The 25685-nt window shown below is 44.1% G+C and overlaps 1 protein-coding gene and 1 long non-coding RNA gene across 3 annotated transcripts in view; one reads left to right on the forward strand and one right to left on the reverse strand.

Annotated features, from left to right (window-relative positions):
• Window positions 1-22809, reverse strand: part of EVL (Enah/Vasp-like) — a 141460-nt gene extending 118651 nt beyond the window's left edge. The window contains exon 1 of one of the 2 annotated variants that reach the window (XM_074326938.1): window positions 22280-22809. In XM_074326938.1, coding sequence (XP_074183039.1) covers window positions 22280-22284 — 5 coding nt within the window. In that variant the 5' untranslated portion in view covers window positions 22285-22809. The remainder of the gene's footprint in view (window positions 1-22279) is intronic. The other variant, XM_019751597.2, reaches the window with a different exon arrangement.
• On the forward strand, window positions 13632-15291 carry LOC141570806 (uncharacterized). The gene is made up of 2 exons (XR_012495259.1): window positions 13632-14128; window positions 15064-15291. It is a non-coding gene; the product is annotated as an uncharacterized LOC141570806 (long non-coding RNA).
• Window positions 22810-25685: the final 2876 nt, after the last annotated feature.

Raw genomic sequence — 25685 nt, forward strand, 5'->3', positions numbered from 1 at the left:
GGTAGCGGATTAAATTTGGAGCGGCAGTTCTTTTGAAAAAGATGGATACTAACATGAGAGAAATGAGCACTGGACTATTTTCTAAATCTCATTCTCAAACCATCCACCTCTCCTATGATACTACCTTCCTTGGACCCCACGGTAAATACTGAATAAAAGAAAGACAGAAAAAGAGAGGACGAAAAGGACACAGGACGGAATGAACCAAACTTTGAGCACCACTTAACTATATCAGAATATGGATTTTGAAGGGTTTCATAGATTTCATTAAAGTGGTAAGTGAACTAAGAAAAATGCCAGTCGGATCTGCTCATTTTGACCAAAGAAGGAGAAAAACATAGCACCTTGGGTCACAGCACTACTGTCAAAGCTGAAATCAGAACTGAAGTCTCTTAATTTCTAATTTAAGCACTTTTCCTTTATGCCAGTGGCTCTCAAAAGTGGGTCCACAAGCAGTATCATTATCACCCAGCAATCTCCCCAGAGGATTCTGATGGTGTTCAAGTTCAAGAACCACTGGCTGCTCTAACAACACCAGGTGATTCTGCCCGTCAGGGGACAGTTGCTCTTTGGAGACATTTTTATCTATCACAACTCGGGGTGGGGGAGTGCCCCTGGGGGGCTGAGGCCAGGGATGTTGCTAAACATCCTACTATGTACAGGACAGTCCTCCATAACAGAATTATCTGGCCCAAAACGTCAACAGTGGCACGGTGGAGAAACCCTGCTCCGTACCTACTATGCTCTCTCTCTAAAAAGTGTCTATCCCTTTGAGTTTGAGGTTTAGTTCTCTTTCATAACTGCACCCTCTCCAGCTGCGTCCCCAACTGGTGTGCCTCCACTAGGCAAGGTGAGCTGGCATCTGGACCCCGGGGCCAGAGCCCCAGCCCCCGAGGCAGGTCACTCCCACTGCAGGCAGCTAAATCCAACTCCTGCGTGTGGCACACAATTTATCATTTCCCCGGAGTGCCAGGATGTGATTCAAGATTAAAGATCAGTGGCGGACAGGTGGCTCAGCTGGTTGGAGCGTGTCCTCTCAACCACAAGGTTGCCGGTTCGACTCCCACAAGGGATGGTGGGCTGCGTCCCCTGCAACTAACAATGGCAACTGGACCTGGAGCTGAGCTGCACCCTCCACAACTAAGACTGAAAGGACAACTTGACTTGGAAAAGTCCCCGAAGTACACACTGTTTCCCAATAAAGTCCTATTTCTCTTGCTCAATTAAAAAACACACACCATACAGGTACTCATTAAAAAACAACAACAAAGCTCAGCACTGATCTTAAAAAAACCAAAAATAACTCAGAGCAACTTCCAGTAATGGTGAACTAGGTTTTGTAGATCACTGCTCCTGGTGAAAATAAAAAAAAAATCGAGGTAAAACAGCTAAAAAACAAACAACTAACACTTCCAAACGCATCAAAGTGCTGTAGATGGTAAGGAATTTCTAGGCTAAAACTGAAGAGAATGTAAAAAGGGTCTGAGAAGGCAAATGAGCATAGAAGTCCCTTTCTGGCCCTGAGGGCATTTGCTGATCCCAGGAAATACAAACTTTCATGCTGATGGCCTCACAGGGTAAGACTCACCCTCTCAAGGTGCTCCCCTCTTCACAGTGAGCGGAAGGGCTCCACAGACACCGCCCCGGAAGCGGTCCACGGCACCTCAGTGAGGAACTCCTATTAGCACCCCAGCCACCACCCCACACGTCAGGGCTAACATTCATTGCACAGTTCTTAATGGCTCCCGTACCGCTCTGCTCTTGACCTGTACCCATTAACTTAATCCTGGGGGGCGTGGCAAAGAGTTAGGTTCTTCTCTTTTTCCCATTTTACAGATGGGAACCTGAGGCACAGAGATGAAATAATTTCCCCAAGATTGTAGTTCAACAGTCGCAGAGCTGATCACACTCAAACGTAGCCTGTCTGACTCCAGAGCCTGCTCTTAACAACCACAGAACAAGTGAAAACCAAAACGCCACAAAGATGTCGATTCCCGTCTGAAATAAACGAAACAAATGCCCATCAACAAGGGATTGGTCAAATAAAGTACAGTGCACACAGAGTCATTACAAAAACAGACCGACATTAATTGCACAGACATGACTACAGCTGAGTAAAAACATTAGAGGATTATTAGAAATTACGAATTGCCATTGTATAATAGACACCTCTACAAATCAGACAAAAAAGCAAGTTACAGAGAAGCACACCCAGTGCATCTCATTTAGGCACCATTATGCACAACACAGCCTTGCAGCTCCAAGCTTGGTCTTCAGCTTCGGAGACCTTACCACTACTTGACCTTGGGCAAATTACCTCAGTGTTCTGAGCGTCAGTTTCCTTCGGAGTGCTACGCGGTAACGTGATTATCGCACAGGGTGTTGGTGAGAATCGAATGACACAAGGCACGTGCAGCGGCTCAGCCAGAGCTGCTTCGGGATCGCTCACTACACACAGCTGTTCATTATTATTACGCTTTTGTACGTGCACCTCGGTGCATAAAGACGTGTGGAAGCACGCAGCTGAGATGCTAACAACTGCTTATGTCCAGGGCACTGACATCCCCTGCTCATTTGCATTTTATTTTCTTCTACTTTTCTGTATTGCTGAATTTTTACAATGAATGGGTGTAATTTTTATAAAAAGTCATACCATTTTATATATACCTCCCCAGCATACAGACAGTGCACAGTATGAACACTCGCTATTCTAATAGCGTTAATGGATAGGTGATACCTCAAATTAGAGACCCAGGAGACATAGAAAGGGCAAGCTGGCGAGAGTGAGATCCTAGGCCGGGAACATTACCAGGCATATAATAAATATTTGTTGAATGAAGGAAGGAATAAATAAATTGAGAGGCAATACAGATGCTCCTGGACTTATGATGGGGTTACAGCCAGATAACCCCATTATAAGTTGGAAATACCGTAGGTCAAAAATGCATTTAATAGCTTAGTTGACCTTGAACATGCTCAGAGCCAACAGCTGGGCAAAATCATCTAACACAATGAATATACTGTAGGATATCGGTTGTTTACCCTCGAGATCCCAGGGATGACTGGGAGCTGCTGCCTGGCATCACGAGAGGATCGCACTGCGTATCTATAGCCTGGGAAAAATCAAAATTCAAAACTCAAAGTATGGTTTCTACTGAACGTGTATCACTTTTGCATCATTGCAACGTCAAAAAATCCAAGTCGAACCACCGTAAGTCAGGGACCGTCTGTACAGTGCAGCAGTATTGAGTTTGGGAGCCAAACACAGCTGGATTTAAACATCAGCTGTCGCTTCCTAGTTGTTGACATTGAACCATTTATTTGAACACCTCTGATTATCAGTTTCCTCATCTATTAAATGGGATTGTACTAATTCATAAGACTATCGTATGGATTAATTGAGATAGTAAATGTGAAAGCAGTTTGCATTTAGCAAAAGTTCAGTAAAAGCTAGTTCTTCTTTCCCCTGGTCCCAGGTTTGCCAATGACAAGCTTTGTGACTCTGGACAAATTGTTTCTCTGAGCCTCAATTTTTCTCACCTATAAAATGAGCGTAATATTTACCTACCTCTTGGGATGCTGTGATGATTACGTGACAGCTTTCTGTATAGCATAAGGTATAGTATACAAATGGGAAGACTTACTATCATTATTATGAGAGTTTTTTGGGTCAGTTTATTTTATAGCCTCTTCGCTCCAATAAACTAAACTTAGGTGGCCTTTAAAAACTGACAAACACGCATTTTATTAATTAGTACTAACTTACTGACCTTCACGAGTCTTCCCAGAATAGCCTGATGCCTGTCTGCCTGGAAATAAGGTCTCCTGTGATCTGACTGCGATCACCACCTCTGGAGAAACCCTGGTCTAGCTTCGCCCACTGTCCTGACTGCCCAGCACAGAGTGCGGCAGCTGGCACAGCTGGGAGCTGTGAGCTCAGTTTTGTTCTCCTAACAATAAAGATGGGAACTCCTGCTTCTTTCTACGGTTCGGAGGAAGTGCTAACCTACCTGGGGTGCCACCAGCTGAACCCTTACACAACTGGCATGTCCATGCACCCAGTGTGTAGCACCTTGAGACAGCTCACATTTCCAGAATCCTTAAAGCATTTCTCACACATTGTCTTCTACAACCAAAGAATCAGCTGCCATGGTAGGCAAGGCAGGGGCTACTGCCCCCACTTTACAGAGGAGAAAGTACAGAGCCAAGAGGTTAAGTGAACTTGATCAACTCAAGGCTTGCGTGGCTAACCATGCTTGGTAACAGAAAGAACTATAGATAGTACTTCCCTGGGAAAAGGTGAGGAGGGAGGGAAAATAAAGCTGTGCCTTCAGCTCTTCAGTGGGGCCAGAGGCTGACACCTGGGAGTAGAGTCTGGAGTTTCCTTACATCAGGAGCAGGTCTCCTTAATGTGAGAACCAAAACCAGGAGACATTAAGTTCATGGTCTCACGTGACTTAGTTCTGCCTTAATCTCGATGTCCAGAAGCCTGAGTCAGAAAGAGCAACAGAACCACAGGCTACCAAACAGGAAGGGCCCTTGACATCGTTTAGTTCAATCGCCTCCTGTCACAAACAGATGAAGGTGACGAGGCTCGGAGGACGGAAATGGTTCACCAGGACCACCCGTGAGCTCGGGCAGTGCCAGGCCTAGACAGGCTGCCCGGAATCCAAGCCCCGTTTCTCTTCAGCCCCTTCCTCAAACGACTGACTTCAAAAGGATCTTCACCGACAACTCCGCTCCCACCCCCACTCTCAATACCTTCCATGTCCTAATTCTTTCCTCTCTCAGAATCAAAGTCACGCATCCTGGTCATTGGACACTGAGCAAATACCAAAGGCCCAACTGTGGCAGTAAAACGCCCCAATCTCGACTTTTACTACATAAAAGACGAGCCTATATGCTGATTAATACGTACAGGACCGCCATCACCCTGCCCTGTAGGCAAGAATAACAGCTGACGAAAGAAATTGAATTGTGATGACTAAACATCTACATTATCCTTCCCTTCTGGCTTCTTAACTTCCTCAAAGCTTGAAACTCAACAAATATTTGCTGGTGCTTATGATGTAGTGATGGGAATATCATTGGTGCTGTCCAACATGGCAGTGACCATGTGACATGTGGCATTACAATCAGGAGGAATATCATATGCAAACAAGATGTAAAGGTAAGTTCCTTATAATAAGGAGAACAGGGGAAATTAATCTGAAGAGGCAGAGAGGCCAGCTCATGCAAGACTTCACATACTATGCTAAGGAGTCATCGCTTTATCCAGGAAGACACAGAAATATCCCAAAGAAACTTAGGAGGAGAATATTAACGCAGACTTGAGTATTAACAATTTAACAAAGTATAGACAAAACATTTTAAGAGGTGGAGTACAAAAGTGAAATGTAACTATGGAATTTTAATAATGACGAAGATCTGACTTAAATCCAGTTCTGGAGAGAAGGGGACACACAAAAGGGATTTTAAGGAGGACAAAATTTAATGACACATGTCCACCTGGACGTGGGGGCAGGAAATGAAATGATTCCATCAAGCCTCCAGGCTTCTATTTTGGGTCACACTGTGCATCTCACTGAGAACGAGGATTCTGGAAGAAGGCAAGTCTGAAAAGAAAAGCCGTGAGTTCAGTGTTTTTTTTAAAAAAAATAGATTTATTGAGAAACAGATTTTTATTCCATAAAACTCACCCATTTAAAGTATACAGTTCAATAATTGTTTTCAGTGTGTTCACAATGTGATATGAGCATCACTGCAATCTAATTTTAGGACGTTTTCATCATCCTCAAAAGAATCTCATACCCATTAGAAGCCCCTCCTCCCATTCTCCCCCCTCCCCCCAGCAACTACCAATCTACTTTCCGTCTCTATGGATTTGCCTTTTTTGGACATTTCATATAAGTGGAATCATGTAATATGTGGTCTTTTTGTGATTGGTTTTGTGCACTTGGCATAATGTTTTCAAGGTTCATCCGTTGTGTCAATATCGGTACTTCATTCCTTTTGATTGCTGAGTAATGTTCCACTGTCTGGATATACCGCTTTTTGTTTATCCATTCACAAGGCATGGATTTTTGGGTTGTTGTTTGGAATTATGTACACTGATCCTATGAACATTCATGTGTAAGATTTGTGTGGATGTACGTTTCAGTTTGTCTCAGGCATATGCCTAGGAGTGGAAATGGGGAGACATATGGAAACTATGTTTAACATTTTGACGAACTGCCAAACTGTTTTCCACAGTGGCTTTTTACATTCTCCCAGCAGTGTCTGCAGTTCCAAAGACATTTATACCACATGGCCACTTACCCAGTGTGTGGAGGTTTTCCACATCCTCACCAACATTTATTATTATCTGTCTTTTTTATTCTAGCCATCCCAATGCGTGTGAGGTGGTATCTCATTCTGGTTTTGGTTTGCATTTCCTCATGTCTAATGAAGCTGGGCACCTTTTCATGTGCTTATTGGCCATTTGTGTATCTTCTTTGGAGAAGTGTCCATTTATATCACTTGCCAATTTTTTAATTGGGTTATTTGTCTTTTATTATTGAGTTTTAAGAGTTCTTTATATATTCTAGATATAAGTCCCTTATCAGATATATGATTTGCAAATATCTTCTCCCATTCTATGAATTGTCTTGTCACTTTCTCGCAGTACAGTTTGCAGCACTCAGTTTTTAATTTTGATGAAATCCAATTTATTGTTTTCTTTTATCATTTGTATTTTGGTATCATTCCTAAGAAACCAGTGCCTAAACCAAAGAGTAAATGAAGATTTACTCTTATGTCTTCTAAGAGATTTAACGCTTTAGCTCTTAACCTATTCATAACCTAATTTGAATTAACTTTTTTATATGGTGTGAGATAGGGATCCAACTTCATTCTTTTTTGTTTTTTAAATTTTATTGGGGAAGGGAAACAGGACTTTATTGGGGAACAGTGTGTACTTCCAGGCCTTTTTTCCAAGTCAAATTGTTGTCCTTTTAATCCTAGTTGTGGAGGGTGCCATTCAGCTTCAAGTTGTCCTTTCAATCTTAGTTGTGGAGGGCGCAGCTCAGCTCCAGGTCCAGTTGCCATTTTCTAGTTGTAGGGGGCGCAGCCCACCATCCCTTGCGGGACTTGAGGAAACGAACTGGCAACCTCGTGGTTGAGAGGACACGTTCCAAACAACTGAGCCATTGGGGAGGCAGCTCCGCTCAAGGTGCCGTGTTCAATCTTAGTTGCAGGGGGCGGAGCCCACCATCCCTTGCAGGAGTCGAGGAATGGGAACTGGCCCATGTGGGAATCGAACCAGCAGCCTTCGGAGTTAGGAGCATGGAGCTCTAACCGCCTGAGCCACCGGCCAGGCCCCCAACTTCATTCTTTTGAACGTGGATATTCAATTGTCCCAGCGTTTGTTGAAAGGCTATTTTCCTCACTGAAAAATGGCATCCTTGTCAAAAACCAACTGCTCATAAATATAGTGGTAGTGAGTCCAGTTTTAGGCATGCTGAACTTGAGGTCACTTGTGCTCTATTTCCTTGGGACTAAGCTATATGTGTAGGAAACCATGTCTTCTACTCATAGCCCAGGAATCAGCAGAGTGAACTCAATAAATATCAGGTGAATGATTATCCATCGGTGTGACTCGCAGTTGTGCAGCTCGTCACCCAGACCTGGACACTCTGAAGCAGCCCACTCTTGGCTCTCATGAAGGACGAGCTGGTTCTCTTTCTAGTGATGCTCTTCTATTTGAGACTCTTTCTTCATCTGATTCACTCTGCTGTTTACAATTCTGTCATGCAGGGCACCACAAATCGAGAAAAGCATTTTCCTTCTTCTCAGGAAAGTGTTTATAAACGGTACCCTAAAGCTGCTCAGTTAGAAGTCTCAGCTGGCACCGAAAGCAATGCCAGTGGACACATCTGCTATTAATCTGTCCATAGGCACAGAAGCTCCAAGGTGTGGTGTGTTTCTGTTTTGTACAAAGAGTTTCATTTATGTGTCAGGCTCAACATCTTTCCATATTCAAGCCAAAGTTAGAGAACTTAAAATTTTAAATTGTAACGGATTTTAGTGGGTCAAAGCTCAGTGAAAGGAGGCCCTCAAAATCATGAATAACTGGAAGAAATGAGGACATTTAATTACCATAAGGCAAGACTTTCTGAAGACCATGGTCTTCAAGCAACTGAAAAACCAACTGGAAGAAAGAATAAACCATTTCAAAGAAGTGCAACAGGGGAGAACCAGAACAGAAGACAACATCCCCTAGCCCAGCCCACTGCAAACACACACACACACACACACACACACACACACACACCTGTGTTGTTCATACCTCTTTCCTGCCCCTTTCATCTCCGTGCCCCGTGCTCCCCTTCTGGGCTGTCTACTCCTTAAGGCCCATCTCTGGTTCGTGTCTGTAGCCCCACCCCTAACCTCAGTGTCTTGCAATGTGGCAGATATTCAATATATATCTTTCAAGTAAAAATTTAAGCAGGTATGATACATGAAAACAGACAATAAGGAGTAATCATGTATTTATAATACAGAGATGTATCACTTTTAAAAATTCATTTACTGTGGTAAATTTTTTAAATGGTGTTCAAGTATTCACTTTTACTGAAATTATGTTTACATTAAACATTTAACACCACCTTTATTGTGCAAAGTGACAGCCACATGTGTTAGCACCGCCTAACCAATCACAAGGTCTCTTGTTTCAGAGATAAAAGGAACAAGGTCAGAGCACTGACCTCCAGGGGCTCTTCTAGCTGGAAGGTCTAAAAGCCTGTAAGCAGCACTCCCATTTTCTCTCCTGTCCCAACCTCAAAGCTACCCACCATGGGATTAAGCAAAATGTTTCTAAGCGTGCAAATACACCCGAGGACAGGTGGCAGACACGCTTGTTCACACTTGTCCACTGCAGACAAACTAGAAACACTCTTGTCTGGAGTCTGAGTCAGAGCCTCTAAGCTAGGGTGGCTGGGGTAAGCGAACAAAGGGGCAACACAATTTATTTCCTTAAAACACACTCCTCATAGTTCTTTTAAAATCCAAGTCCAATGATTTCATTATGGCTATTCCCACTGTCTAAGCTTTCTTCTATGTTTTTGATTTATCTTCTCATAGATCTGATCATTTATGACTGTATACGAAAACTCTAGAGATAATCTGAAGCTCCTCCAGAGAGGCTTTTGCTCTGACAGGCAGGTAGGTCGGGGTAAAAACAACGCCAGGACACCTTACTATAACCAGATACCGAGGTGATTCAGAGCAGTACTCCTGAGGGGGCCCCTCTACTTCTGGCTCAGCACAGCCCTTACGAAAACCCCTACTTGGCAGGCTCTGAACACGTCTTTGTCTCCCCAGTCCCATGAATGTGCCTAAAGCTCTAATCATCTTCTCAGCTGACAACTGCTTCAAGGGGCAAACGGCGCCGAATGCCAGGCTCACCTATCCATCTTCTCTCAAGTCGGCTCTGCAAACATTTTCTGCTGTTTCCTATGCCTTCCTATGCCTTCAAACTGACTTTCTTTTTCTTTAAAAAATTTTTTTTTTAATTGGACAATATTGTGGAACACTGTGTTTTTCCAGGATGCATCAGCTCCAAGTGAAGTTGGTGTCCTCCAATCTAGTCTTGGAGGGCACAGCCCACCATCCTATGCGGGAATTGAACCAGCAATCTTATCAGTAAGAGCTCACGCTGCAACCAACTGAGCCATCCGGTCGCCCCTGACTTTCTTTTTTATCTTTGCACCTTCTCTTGTTCTTAGCAGGACTGGCCCAAATAAAGTCACAAAACCCCTGTCAGAAACAGAACCCCCAAATCCAACACAACTTTTGTTTAAAACCAAACCAGAGGGCAACTTTCTAACACAAATCACTCATAATTTCATTCAAGTTTCTTTCTAGTTTCTCTCCACAACTTTTGCAGTTTTGAGATTTGAATCTTTCCCAGGAAACTACCCAAATCAAGACGGAGGAAGCACTTTGGGGTGTGGGAAAACAGATTTGGAATTACTGTTGACTAACGGAAACCCTAAAATCCCAGTTAAGATAAAGCATTAATCAAAAGTAATGTCATCACGCATTCCAATGTAACATGGTTTATCGCTGGAATTGGGGGTGTGGAGCTCGGCTCCCCTCAAAGAATGAGGCAGCTGTCAAGTCCTAGGCTCGGAGCCCGGCACACAGTGGACACACACGGAATGTGAGCCCCCTGTGCCCTCGCCTCCTGCTCCTCTGTCCCACCTCCCCCACCTGCCTGACACTGAACACGGGCTGCAATTTCAGCCCGGTCCAGTTACCTCAGCACCGAGTCTAAAGCTCACCACTCCCAAGTTCTTGCTGTACTGAGTGAGGGGAGCTAAGGTCAAGGTCACAAAAGTGGACAACACACTAGTCAAGGCAACAACTGCTCTTGCCTACATTTGTCCATACTAAAGGGTCAAATATACATGGAGGAGAGTGAAAACAACAAAAGAACAGACATAAGAAACAGAGCTTCGGGCCGGCCCGGTGCCTCAGGCGATTGGAGCTCCGTGCTCCTAACTCCGAAGGCTGCCGGTTCGATTTCCACATGGGCCAGTGTGCTCTCAACCACAAGGTTGCCAGTTCAATTTCCCGTAAGGGATGGTGGGCAGCGCCCCCTGCAACTAATGATTGAACACAGCACCTTGAGCTGAGCTGCGCACTCCATAACTAAGACTGAAAGGACAACAACTTGAAGCTGAACGGCACCCTCCACAACTAAGATTGAAAGGACAACGACTTGGAAAAAATCCTGGAAAAATACACACTGTTCCTCAATAAAGTCCTGTTAAAAAATAAATAAATAAATAAACAAATAAATAAATAAATTCAATTTCATTAAAAAAAGAAAGAAAAAGAGCTTCATGGCCCTATCACCCCATTACCTGTGCCCCAGCAAGTGACCGCTGGAGTCTCGTTTTCTCATCTGTGAAATGAGGGGCCCATACATTCACTACCCAGCAAACGCCGCCTGAGCACACAGCACGTCCCAGGTGTACTGCGAGGTGTCAGGGCCACCGTGCTGCGTGAACCAGCCTGGGCCTGAGCCCGGGGCCAGCTCAGCAGTCCCCGCGCTGGCTGCACAGTTAATGACCTAGACACTTTAACACGACAAAGCTAAACCAAACAACTCCACCAGACTCGTGGAATCTCTGAGGTCGGGCCCCGGCATTGGGGGGATGACGGGGATGAGGCCTTTTCAAGTGTTTCTGATGCCCAGTAAGGGTTAAAAACCGCTGGGCTTAGAGGATCTCTAAATTTCTGAGTCTCACGTTCTATGCTTTTACAAATGAGTATTTGTTTACAGGTCAAAAACCTCCAAAACAAACTGGTTTCAATAATAATTCGGGGGGAGGGTGTCTAAGGGTAGAGGGGCCCTGACGTGCTGACAATCCTGTCCTGAAAAGTCACACTGCCTGTACGTGATCTCTTGTCTCACTCCTGCCTCTTTGGATTCAAGTTCAAAAGCCACAGGCATCATGTCACGAATGAGAATTCTCCTAAGGGACATCTAGATGCCTGAATCATACCTTCCTGGATTCCTTCCTTTGGGTTACAATGATATTTCCCAAACTTTGGTCATTCATGATTTCTGTCACGTCTGTTTAACATGAATGCTATATTACCTAATCTTTTTCTTTAAAATCAACTCACTAGAACAATAAGAGAATACTAGCCCTACTGAATATTAAAGCATATTACAGGATCTCTTTCATTAAAAGTGAGATATTGGCACACAAAGAAATACAGACCAGTGGACCACAACTGAAAATTCAGAAATAGGTCAAATTAAATATGACAAAAGACAGCATCTCAAAACACTGGGAGAAATTGAAATTTTAGTAACTGGTACTAGGCTTACTGAAAAATCAGAAAAAATATAAAACTGGGTTCAGCCTCAAACCATATATATAATTCCAAATGGATCAGAGATTTAAATGTTTGAAAAAACAAAGAAAAAGAAAAAAACTATGTATACAAGTACTAGAAAAAACATAGGTGAATTCAACCTAGGCGTGTAGAAAACTTTAGAGATATTACTGAAAATCAAGAAGCAATGAATGAAAGGACTGCAGAAAAATCTGTTTACCTCCCATTCAGTAACAATATGCACAAACTCACCTGCATTAAGAACTTCTGTACCATTTCAGCACCTCCTGCCTCACCTGTTTCTTATCCGTCACCTGTGAGGCAACCAGTTTGCCCCGGCTTCACCTGCTTCCCGTCCCTGCTGCATGGGCTCTGCTTCTGCCCCAGATGTGCCACGGCAGCCCGCTCAGTACCCACACGTGAACACCTGTGGGTGCTGGCACAATCCTTTGTCACATGAAGACGCAGTGAGTGGACACATGCTTCGCCCTTTCTCCGCCTACTATCAGCCTAATCCATGATGAATGCTCATACTGTCTCTCCCTCCTTCCATTTCACTCCCCTCCCCTCATTCCTGCTCCCAGAAGTCACGTCCCCTCCAAAACTCCCCTCACATGAGCCTTTGTCTCGGGTATAGCATTCTGGGCAACCCAATTAAAATACCACGCAGTTGATGCTTTATTTTTTTAATACACATAAAAATAAATACTTAATTATTCAAATTTAAAACACACTCATCAAGAGAAGCATAACTCCCTACTCTCAAAGTGTGGGCTGTGAATAGTGACTTTCTTGAAGAGAGGACAGTAAGAAAAGGGGAATGAAAGGTGACTTGACAATGAGGAAACCTGACAAACATTACTTCAGCCAGGTGATCAAGGTCAACTTCAGCGTCATAAATCCGGTAGTATCTACGCTTCGTATGTGATGAAATGGCACTTTATGGCTGTGATCTTCCTCCCTAAAACTTATAACCCCAGTCTAATCATGAGAAAAACATAAGAGAATTCCAGTAGAAATTCCAGTAGAGGGGCATCCTACAATATACCTAACCAGTACGCCTCAAAATAGTCAAAGTCATCAAAATTCAAGAAAGTCTGAAAAAGTATCACAGCCCAGCGGAGTCTAAGGAGATATAACTAAATGCAGTGTGGTGTCCTGATCCTGGAACAGGAAAAGGACATTAGAGGAGAAGAGAAAGCTGAATAAACTATGGACTTTAGTTAATACTAATGTATCAATATTAGTTCATTAAATATAAAAAATGTACCATGAATGTACCACGTAAGACATTAGCAGGGGAAACTCTGTATACGTGGGAGGGGGATGGGAACTGTGTATTATCTGCTCAATTGTTCGGTAACTCTAAAATTGTTCTGAAATATAAAGTCTATTAATAAAAAGAGAAAAAAGGAGTTTTAAAAAGCATTCCTCCCTCCCTGGCCGTGGGGCTTGGACCTGCATTTTGAAAGGCCATATACACAATGATTCCTACGCACATTGAAGTGTAAGGAACATCCGGGACATTGAGAGCTATAGTGCATAATGTCCTTACAAAGAAATAACAGAAAAATAAATCCCTCCACACATCCACAAACACATCATGTCTCACGGCAGCAGTACAGAAACAACAGCCGCAAGTGCTGTCACCCCAGGAATGCACTGATTCACTAAGCACAGAACGAAAGAGCTTTCATCTTGGACGTCAGCTTCAACCGTTTGGGGGGGGTGGCCTGGAATGTCGTATCTGGAAGGACCCATGCCAAGCGGAATGAATGGCGTGATTTACTGTCCATTTTAGGTACTGGTGCCAGTGCCAGTACTTATGCAGCAAGTACCAAGTGCCAGGCAGTGCTAAGCTCTAGGGATGCCCCAGAGATCCACAGAGCACAATCGTTTAGGAAGTGTAGGAGGAACACGTAAGTAAGTACAAATATAAAGAGCTACAGAAGAGGAAATATGAGATGCCACGGCGGCAAATAACCAGGAAGGGCCCTCAGCCAGGCCAGGAGACAAAAACTGCCTCCCGGAGGAAGCAGCATTTAAACAGAGATTTCAAGGCTAAGAAGTGAGCAAGGTGAAGAGGAAAAGGAAGCAGCAGACTTTGGTCAGCTCATGAATTAGTCCATCAGATCTTCTGTGGCTTCAGAATTCTGGGCGAGAGAATGGAGAAGAGCAGATCAGAGCAATAGACACAGCTCCACGAAGAGGGCCCAGAGAGGAGGGCGCGTCCCAGGTAACACTTGAGGGTGCTGGAAGCTTGTAAGGAAGGGGTGCAGGGCAAATACAGCTAGCACGGGGGGAACGGACTGGGGACGGTGTGTAAGAGGTTTCCACAGCCAAGCTCTTGTGAGAAGTTGCCCATTGTCTCTAAAGATACTCGGAAACCACGTCTTTAGAGGTCTACGAAGGCGAGTCTGTCTTACTACAGGACGAGAAACACACCTTGGCTAGTGTTTCCCTTTTTGCCAGGCCTCCATGAATTCCACAGATAAATGTGTTACTGCAGTAACACACCTAATTTTTCTGGTAAAATTAGCTCTACCCTAAAAGAACATGCCCCCTGTTTTTCTAATTTCAATAGTTCTATTTTGTGTCTTTTAAAGAGAATGTCCCTGAATCTTTTTTAGATGTTGAAGCATCAATAGCAATTGTGGTTTCCAAACCAAAAATTTACCACATATGGTAGATGATAGGTTATATAATGAGCTGACAAAAGGGCAGACTATTTGAAATCAGAATCGTCCCGCATTTTCCAGGGTTTGTCTTCCTCACAAATAGAATACATTGTGGTGGGGAAGGTAGATAACGAACCACTGCTGAACATATACGGGAAGAACTTTTTATGGGTTCCCATGTGATCCTCACAAAACCCTGGGAAGCTCTTCTGTAAAGCTCTCAAGACACATTTTGCCAAGTACCTTTAGACACAGTGGACAAGTTCCCTTAGAAGAGCTTGGTTTCGGAAGCCTCTTACACACCTTCTCATTTGTTTGAGAAATGGAGGCTCATAAAGGTTAAGTAATCCGCTCGACGTCAGCTGGCTGGTTAGGAGTGGCTCTGGGGCAGGACCCAGGTCTGCCTGATTCCAAAATCCGACCTGTTTAGAACACAGGGGGCTACCTGTGACCTAACTCAAAATTTAGAAACAAACAAAAACTTCATTCACAGCTACGTTAACCCCAAAGCGAGGAGCTGAAGACGTCTCTCACAGCCTTGAAGACAGACCGTCCACATTCACACACAGCAGCTACAGAGGACTCGGGAAAGGGCTCCCTCCACTGGTGAGCAGACGGAGCCAAGCCACTCCCTTCTGATTCCTTCCCAGGCCTTCCTTTGCTTTTTTGGGGGGTGAGGGAGGAACCTCCAAATTAAGACCAGAAATAAACTTCCTTTCATAACTTTATCTCTTTCTCTCTTCTTTGTTTAAAATTAACATTCGTATAATATGTATTAATAGCTTAAAAAATGTTTACACCCTTTGGTATCAGTAATAATACCATTTTGCTAATTTATCTTATTAAAAATAATCAGAGACGCACCCTAAGATTTATATACACAGACATTTATCATTGTCGCATTTTCAATGATGAAATGCTAAAAACAAGCTAACTGTCCTAAAACTGGGGTACTGGTAAATAAATTATGGTATACCATGATACCACGTGATAGACTACTGTCCAACTATTTACAATGTTTCCAAAAAATATCTACCAAAGGGGAAATGCATGTATGTTAAATGTAAAAGCCCAATACAAATGCACAGTACAATATCAAGTTTGTGAAAATGTTACACTTATACATGAAAAAATTAAAGGAACTATACCACGTTTTCTGTGATTATCCCTGACCAGCAGGACCAATGCAGATTTTTTTTAAGTGGTGGCTTTTATTTTTTTCCACTGTTATTGATACACAATTGACATACAACACTGTATAAGCTTAAAGAATATGGCATAATGGTCTGATTTACATATATTGTGAAATGATTACTGCAGTAAGTTCAGTTAACATCCTCAATGCTGTTTTTATTGTCTTTTTTATATCTTTCTATGTTTTCATTCTTTACATTCAACATATACCACATTTAAATCAGAAAACAAAGTTATTTTTTTAAAGAGAAAATATTTCTAAGGGGATCTTTCCTTTTGGGCTTGGAAAGAGAAGACTCCACCTTTGACGAGGTACCACTGCCCTTCCCCTAATAACCCTGATGTCAGTGGGACGTGCTCTTCTCTAAGTTACCATCACATTATATAGCACTTCTGATGTACTGTTTCCCTAAAAATAAGACCTAGCTGGACAATCAGCTCTAATGCGTCTTTTGGAGCAAAAATTAATATAAGACCCAGTTTTCTTTTACTATAATATATGACTGGGCCTTACATTATAATATAATATCATATCATATCATATCATATGCCAGGTTTTATATTAATTTTTGCTCCAAAAGATACATTAGAGCTGATTGTCTGGCTAGGTCTTATTTTCAGGGAAACACGGTAGTCATCCAATAACTCGGAGTCATCAAGCGTATAGTCTACTGCCAGGTTTAAACTTGTGTAGTACACATATTCCCTTCAAAGAGAAGAAATCTTTATGTGAAACAATGCCGATGTAATTTATTTTCATGTACAATTATAAAACTAGGTCTAAATTTTTTGTTTACATAACTAGATACAAACAAATCTACCAAATAAGTAAATTTCAAAATGACATTAATAAAAGGATGACGTTGCTCAAATTAAAATTCATTGTCCACAAGGTAAATATGACAATGGCATTGGCCTCAAAACGAGTAGACAGAACAAGAGAAGAGCCTAGAGAGATACCCACAGAAGGCCCATTGCACCTATAGTGGGTCTTCCTAACATGACCTCTAAAGACATCTAGAGACGTGCTCCCCTGCCCCCTGCAGCACTAAGTTCCAAAATGCACTTGGACCCCATGCGTTAGTGAGTGCAGGCTAACAGCAGTAAACAAGAGCTGTATCTTATACTGTACCCTGCAATCACACTGCATTCTGTGTAACTCCAAGACTAATAGGGTGCCGTTGGCTCAGATGATGCAGTTCCCTGGCACATAACCAGACCTGCAAGATGCTGGTCTGGCCAAGCCTTCCATACACAGTGCTGGTCCTGACAGAGGCGGGGAAGCTTTCTGAGGATTGGAGATGAGCCTCACTCAGATGTTACCACCTGCAACCAGGCACCCCTACAGAGGATTTTTGGATCCAGACGTTTGCACTGCCATTCAACTTAGAAAACATGGCTGATATTTGTCATATATCTATGGATATAGTCAAGTACCTGATCAGCAATTTTGAAGAAAAATGTAATTTTGAACTTTAGCTCATATTCCAGATAATTTAAAGAATGAATTTTTAAATATTCATGTATATGAAACAAAAACAACTTAATACTTAACCAATCTTCCAGAAGAATGCTATCTTAAATGTAAGAAGTGATGGAAAAAAACACAAAGAAAATGACTTAATGACATAAAAATTTCAAACTTCTACATATCAAATCTTTAAAAGACAAAAGGGAGATTGCGAGAATGTTTACTGAAGAGACTGTTCCCAACAGACAAATGACTAACGTATACAGAGATATGTTGCACACTGTGTGTTTTGTTTTGTTTTGTAGTAGAAAAGGGATGCAGAAAGAAGGGATCTAGTCAATTTCTGCAAACCTTTTAGGGATGGGCATTTGAGGGAGAGGGAGGTCTGGTTCTTTCTACCTCCTTATCCATATAATCCAGTACCAGGCAATAGTAAGCCCTCAAAAAATGGTTTCTGAATGAAGATATGAAAATACATTAAGGTCTGTTAGAAAAAGGGAAATAAGAATTCAGGCAATGATGAGAAAATAAAGAAAAAACCAGACATAGCCTTAATTGTCTGAGTAATTTGATTCAACAGGACTGTTTTGCTAAAATGTGTGGACATGTGCCGCAAGTGTTCAGTGTATTTGTTTGAATGCCTCTCCAGCCTATGCCTCTCTGAGCCACTCCTTAAAAGGCGAGTTTGGAGACTATATTCCAGACCTGTATCAATAGGTCACATCTATGCACTCCCCTGAGATTTATCTAACAAGTAAAATGACGTTCTTTTCATTCTAAAAATTCAGGATTGAACAAAAAGGAAAGTGTTTTTCATGGATGAACCAAATTGCTTATAAATATCCAAATCAAATGAGTTGACAACAGACGTTAATGAATAGAACCCCTTGACACATTTAGGTCCACTTGCAAAAGCCAAGTACTTGAGGCGCATGGAAATATACACGCATAGATGTTTAACTATAAACAGTGTGCAACAGAGAACCATGTTAAACCACGTCAGCAGCGTTTTTAAAAATCTGTGTAAAAAAACAAATGACTTAAAGAAAAAAGAATAACTGAGTGACTCATCTTGGAAAAACAATTTAAGAACTTTCATTTCTATATCTATGTCTTTTTAAAAAATCTGACCCAAAAGAGTGCTATTCTATTGTTGATCAAAAAATTGAATGTTCTATTCAAGAGGACCAGATAAATGGTAATCTTTATCAAATAAACAATTAAGGAAATCAAGACAGGCGAAAGAAATATAGAAAAAAGAGAGGAAAGCACCTGCTTCTAAAATCCTTTGCTTTACAGTAATGATCTGAACTAAACCGCCATTTTTTTCAATTAATTATACATTAAGAGGAATTAAAGATTAACTCTTAAAATTATCTTGATTCCAGAGCTTTTCACTGACAGAGACAACTTAGCATAGCTATGACAGAACACAAGAAAATAAGTGTTATTATCCTCCACAACTTCTGAAACCTGGCAGCTTCACTCTTCTCCAGAATTGAAAATCGACTCAAACTGCCCCTGAAAAGGCAAACATCAGGGACTCTTATTTCCAGTACCCATGGACTAGGAAAACCAGAACAATCTTCCAGGTGAAGACAACTAGAAAAGCAGAGGGAAGAAAACCAGAATAAATATCTGCTTACAGGCTTGAGGGAGGAAGGTATGTCAGGTCAGAGGCTCAGGAAGGAGAACTCAGTATTTGAAGCTACTTTTCTTGGGGGTGTTGGCCAATTCCAAAAGGAATGCTAAAAGCCGGCATTGGGTTGGGGAGTGAAGGTGCTAGTGAAGAGCTGAACACTAGGAGTAAAGGTGAACAGAACAGGCTGGCTCTCACAAGGGCTGCGCTCAGCCTAGAAACATCTCAATCCTTGAAACAGCATTGAAGTGACCCAGATTGTAATGCCCCATCTGCCTGACAGAGCAAATGTGATTATCTCTAGAAAAGAAAAGCATCACCTCAGGCCTTAAATTATTTCTACAAACAATTTTGAAAATATGTCCAGTACACAATCAAAAAAACCAAACAAAAAAAAAAAAATCAAAAACCAACAACGAGGCACAAGAGAAGACAAGACAATATGAATGAAAACCAACAGAAACAGAAATAACTCACACATACTGCCACAATCAGACAAACTTGAAGATAATTATACACACTATATTTAGGGAGATAACAGACAAAATTAATTATTTTGGGAGATACCTGGAAACTATAAAACGATAACCAAATGGAAAATAAAGAATGCAAAATATATAATAAATGAAATTAAAAACTCAATTGATAGATTTAATTCAGATTATTCAGAGCAGAAGAGAAAAAGTTAAGTGAGAAGATTACCAGAATGAAGGACAGAGAGACAAACAGAGAATACAGGAGGAAGGTTAAGAGACACAGAAGATATAGTGAAATGTTCTAACATGTATAATTGTAGTCCCAGAAGGCAGGTGAGAGAGAATGAGGCAGAAGCAATATTTAAAATATTAATGACTGATGACTTCCCAAAATAATGAAAGACATGAAGCCACAGATTCAAGAAGCCCTAAAAAAAAAAAAAAAAAAAAAAAATTCCATAGTAGGGACAGCATAGAAAAACTGCTAAAAACCAAAGATGAAGAAAACATTTTAAAAGCAGCCTAAGGAAAAGACTGACTACACTCAAAGGAATGACTGACAAGTGACTTCTCAACAGAAACAATCCAAGTCAGAGATAATGAGATACCTCTAAAGTGCTAACAGGAAACACTAGCAAACCGAGAATTTTATAAATACTGAAAAGACCTTTCAAAATGGAGAAAAATGTTCTTAAGTTAGATTATGGTAATGGCTGCATAACTGAAAATACCAAAAACTTCTGAACTGCATACTTTAAGTGGGTAAATTTTATGGTATGTGAATTATATCTCAATAAACCTGTTTTGTTTTAAATGAGGGATAAATGACATTTGCAAACAAACACTGTAAGAATCTGGCACTAGCAGACCTGCACTAAAGAAATCCTAAAGGGTATTTTTCAAGTGGAAAGAAAATGACCCCAAAAGGAAAATGACAAAGGTGCCACTGCAGAGCTATGGGGAAAAGATGACCTTTTGGATTAACAGTGCTGAATAAATGGTGCTGGTAAAAATATAAAATTTGACCCCTTTTTCACAAGTTATACAAAAATCAATTCCAGGGGCTGGCCTGGTGGCTCAGGCGGTTAAAGCTCCATGCTCCTAACTCCGAAGGCTGCCGGTTCAATTCCCACATGGGCCAGTGGGCTCTCAACCACAAGGTTGCCAGTTCAACTCCTCGAGTCCCGCAAGGGATGGTGGGCTCTGCCCCCTGCAACTAAGATTGAACACGGCACCTTGAGCTGAGCTGCCGCTGAGCTCCCGGATGGCTCAGTTGGTTGGAGCGGGGCTCTCAACCACAAGGTTGCCGGTTCGGCTCCCACAAGGGATGGTGGGCAGCGCCCCCTGCAACTAAGATTGAACATGGCACCTTGAGCTGAGCTGCGCCCTCCACAACTAAGATTGAAAGGACAACAACTTGACTTGGAAAAAGTCCTGGAAGTACACGCTGTTCCCCAATAAAGTCCTGTTCCCCTTCCCCAATAAAAAATCTTAAAAAAAGAAAAAAAGAAAAGAAAATCAATTCCAAGTGGACTGTAGATCTTAATCTGAGAGGCAAAACGGTAAGATTCCTAGAAGATGTTATAGACTTACGAATAGAACTCTTACAAGTTAGGAAGAAAAAGGCATGTAAACCCCAAAAGAAAACTAGGCAAGACATTTGAACAGGCACTTCATAAAAGAGGGTACCAAATAAACATGAAAAGATATTCGACTTCATTAGCGAGAAACTGCAATTCAAAACCACAATGGGACACCACTTCATATTCACCAGGATGGCTAAAACTTTAAGACTGACAACACCAAGTGTTGGTATGGATGGGAAGCATAAGCACTCACACACTCTGGTAGGAGTGTAAATTTGCACAATTTGCACAAATATTTTAGCAACTTGGTACACTATTTTCTACTAAATTTCACGATATGCGTATCTTTCGAGATAGAAATTCCACTGGGTATATACCCAACAGAAACGAATGCTCTAGAAGACATATAAGAGTAGTCATAACATCATTATTATTAATAGCCAAAAGTTAGAGACAATTCAAATATTTACCAACACTGGAATGGATAAATTGTGGTATATTCACACAATGAAATACTAGAGATCAGTAAGAATGAACAGTTACAACAGAAGAAATGAATTTCAAAAACATCTCCAGTGAAAGAAGCCCGACACCAAAGTATATTGCATTATTTCATTTACATAAAGTGCACAAAACAGGCAAAATGAAACTAGTGACACTATAATTTTTCTGGGATATGTGTTTAGAAGGTAAAATTACACAGAGAAAAAAGAAGAGGAGGTGATTATCCCCCCAAAGTCAGGATTGGGTTACCTTTGGAGCAGGAATTTCAGGCTCCTGGCTGCCGGTAATGTTTTATTTCTTGACCTGATAACCAGCAGGCCCCCGGCTGGGCGATAAATCAATGAGTGGGACGATTTAGGTCGTGCACTTTACTGGAGTGCAAGAAGAAAGGACAAGGGGATGAGAAAGGGGAGAGGAAGGGAGTAAGCAGCTCCAGATGGAAGGAGAGCACCACTTCACGAGACGAAACGCGGCTCTGAGCACCGGCACAGCGGAGGCTTCGCCCAGGGGGAGAGCCCGCGAGACGGAGGCTAAGGGGCTTCGGGCCGGCCTCCTCGTGGCTGGAAGCCACCGATCCGAGACTCGGCCAACTTGTGCCACCACGCGGCCGGGGCGCGGCCACACCTGCCGGGGTGTCGGCCGCCCCCACCCTACACCCTACAAGTGCCTCCCGCAGGCTGCAGAGGCCGGCACCGCCCGCTCCTCCGGAGCGCCGCCCACCCCGACACCCCCGGGCGCTCCCACCGTTTTCGACGCCCCCACGACTCCCCCGAATCCATGCCCCGCTCTGGACGCCGCGCGCCGCGTTCCTGCCCCGCCGAGACGCCCGCGCGGCTCACCTCATTGTCGCTGCCGGGGCGGGCGCGCGGGGCCGAGGGCGCGGTGCGGGGCGTTAGCGGGGGAGCCGGCCCCGGGCGCGGCGGCTCCGCGTCTCGCTGGGCTGCGGGGAGCAGCGGAGGCTCATCTTCTCGGGGCGGGCGTCCGGGCCGCTAGCTGCGGGAAAGGGCTGCGGCCGCGGCGCCTGACAGCTGGGCCCCGGCCCCTGCCATCTTGGCGGGCGCGTGCCCGGGCCGGCGTGTGCGCGCTGCGCCGGGGAAAGTGTGAGGGAGGGGAGGGGGCGAGCGCCGCCGGGTCCGGCCGTCCTGAGAGCGCGCGCCCGCCCGAGACTCAGGGCGGCGACCCCCTGGTCCGCTGACGGAGAGGCGGGAGGACGCGCTCAGCCCGACGGCCGAGACTGAGGGCCAGTCCCTCCGCCTGCTGAGGGGTACGCGCGCGTGCGTCCCTCACCCGCGGCCGCTGAAGGGAGAGCGCGCGCCGCGGTCCAATCCCGACACAAAAGGCGCGGGGCCCCACAGCCGCGCCTCCGGGAGAGGGGACCCGGGAGCTGCGAGGGGCGGGGCCTTGGGAGGCGGGGCTGTAAGAGGCGGGGCGGAGCTGTGAGAAGTGGATACGGGAGGGGCGGGGCTTCGGCCGGAGGGCGAGCAGTGAGGGGCAGGGCCGCTGGGGAGGGGCGGACTTCGGGGGCGGATACGGGAGGGGCGGGACCGTAAAAGGTGAGACGGAGCCTTGGGTGGGGCGGGGCCTAAAGGGAACAAGCGTTGGGCCCGCACGTGGAGAGCTGTGCACCCCACCCTCCCCATGCTGGGCACCCCCTGCACTGATAGATGTCCATGCGTTAACATCTACCTGTGTGGTGGCCAGAGACTTCTCCCTACCCCCGGCCCTGCAGTGCGCCCCGCCTGTTCGGACTCAGGGGGCACCCTGGATCCCATGGGCGTCGAGGTCACTGACTACTGAACCCTTTCATTGTCAATAAAAAGCCAAGGCTGGGACCGGGAGTCGCAGCTTTGAGACAATACCAACACCTGAAGGACCTCCCCCAGTCCAACAAGAGCCCCACCTAATGTCCCCAAACCATAGCTTGTGAAAAATCACGTTTACAACACACAGCACAAAGTAGGTCGTTCAGGTTTTCTCTGGTTGTAAATCCCCATCCTTTCTAAAATTTAGTGATCCTCACTGCTGGCTGGAAACCCTAAACCCTCAGGGTCTCACTCCCCATATTTAAGTAGACATAGTTCATTGTGGTTTCTCAATATTGCTCCCTTCCCTCTCTGTCACAGCAACATTGAAATCATATCTACCTTTTAAAAATTGGGTCTGAACGAGAGCGTATCAAGCATTTGGCAGTGCCTGGCATACAGTAGGTGGGCAGTGAAGGATCGCTGATTTTCACTCCTGGCCCAGATTGGGAAGAGGCTCAGAGTTGCAGGGTTTTGCCCAAGATACAGGAAGTGGTGGAGACACTTCTCCAGCCAAGGTTTTTCTGACTCAGAATCCCAGTGCACGTCCATTCTCTTTTTCTGCAGTGGAACATCATTGTCACACGTTGCAGGTTGGGTCTCTACATGCTTCCCCTCCCTCATCATCCACTTGTCATCAGAGTTCCTTAGTGACTGGTTGTTACATCTCCACTTTCTTTCCCCTATTTGTTTGAGCCTGCGTCTTCAAACTCAAAAGGGCACCTGTAGCAGCCCCAGAGGTTTAGCCCCACCTAATTTGTCTCTCTCTTCCAAGGGTCAACTTTGCTGCAGAAGAGACTAGTTAGACCCTAAAAATTACTAAAATGGACAAGCCCCAGGTCACTTGGTGACATCCAGGTGTGCTCTACACAGGCAGGAGTACTCCTGGTCAGTGCATATCAAAGTTCTGTGAGAAGACTCCCCCAGATATTGGCCTGTTTATCCCAGCCTGGTATGTTGAAGCATGTGGCCCGCTCTAACCTACAGATCAGGCACTTTCCCTGCTGCCTTGGAGTCTGATAACTTGCTACTATCCTGTAACTGGAAGAAGGTTTGCTGGGAAATGTGAATGGCAGATTTGCTATAGAACACTAGTACCAAAGGTGGGAGGCACATACCCCATCAACCTTTCCTGTTAACTACCAATTCCCTAGACCAATAAGGACTTTCAAATTCCTTTTAGGCAGGATCAGAGAATATTGATGCTAGAAGGGACCTGCAAATCCTTCTCTCTGTGAAGAGTACGGGGCAGGGTAGGGGGTACAGAACACAGAAGGGGAAAGTGGCCCAACCAACGTCACTCAGTGAATTCATGAAATTAGCTGCGTCAGTCTCCTGGTGAAGTACTTTCTTGCATCTGATGTTGGTTTCTCAGAGGGTATTATGCATAGCAGGAAGAGGCAAGGAGGACACAGGGAGGGGCCATTTGCACCGAAGCTGAGCTGAGCCCCTCTTCCCCATGAATGGGTGTTGGTCTTTGTCTAACCAGCCCAGGGATGCTTGGGAAGGCAGAGATTCACACTTTAATCCAGCTTGCAGACCTGAGTCTCCATTCTCATCCATCCAACAGATAGGATTCCTAAATCCGTCTTGCAGGCTCTGCTGAGGGTCAGCACAAAGTAAGCCCCCGAAAAGCAGCCTTTCTGCCCTGATCCAGCACCCTCCCTGTCACTTCACCTCCCCTGTCCCTTAACTATGCATCTTTTCTGTTTAGCATGTTTCCCACTTACTGAATAAAGGCTTTATTCCTTAAAAAGTACATGAATTCATGTTTTCCATTCTTTTGAAACAAAGAAAATTAACCATTTTGGGGCCCCAGACTATTTGTTTCTGGAGGTGACCAGTCCTTGGATTTGAAAAGATTGTTCACTGAAGTCAGTGACTTTATGACATGATGTATGTGGGTGCAGGACGCGTGGCCAGGCTGACTACTCCTGGCCTGCATTTTCCATTCATGAGGGAGGCAGGAAGATGGGGTTTCTGCTGTCTGTTGAAGCCGGGATAGTCAGAGAGCCACAGACACATAAGAGAGCTAGAAAGTCCTTAAAGAGTATTTCATCCAACCTTGTTGTGCAGAGGATTTCTGAAACACAGGCTCCCTCAAGACCACACAGGTCAGTGAGATGAAGAGCTGAATGACCTGAGTTTCTGCAGACGCCAAGTCCCAGATTGGCCCACGCTATGCCATGCTCCGTCACTGTTTCTTCAAGTTTTTTGGGCTGGGGGTCACTGCTGAGGAACCAACACCATGGACCATCTACTCCATTACTTGGCGTTACCAAAACAAACCTCACTCACCACAAATAAGCAAAAGAAACACAGTTGCTTTTGATGAGTCACCAATGAGACCATGTCTGGTTTATATTAACTGGCATAAGTTATATTGCTAATTCATGCCAGAAACTGAAGGGAAGACATCAGTCTTCAAAGGGAACACACAGAT

The sequence above is a fragment of the Rhinolophus sinicus genome, linkage group LG03 (assembly GCF_036562045.2).
Source record: "Rhinolophus sinicus isolate RSC01 linkage group LG03, ASM3656204v1, whole genome shotgun sequence".
Classification (NCBI taxonomy): Eukaryota; Metazoa; Chordata; class Mammalia; order Chiroptera; family Rhinolophidae; genus Rhinolophus; species Rhinolophus sinicus.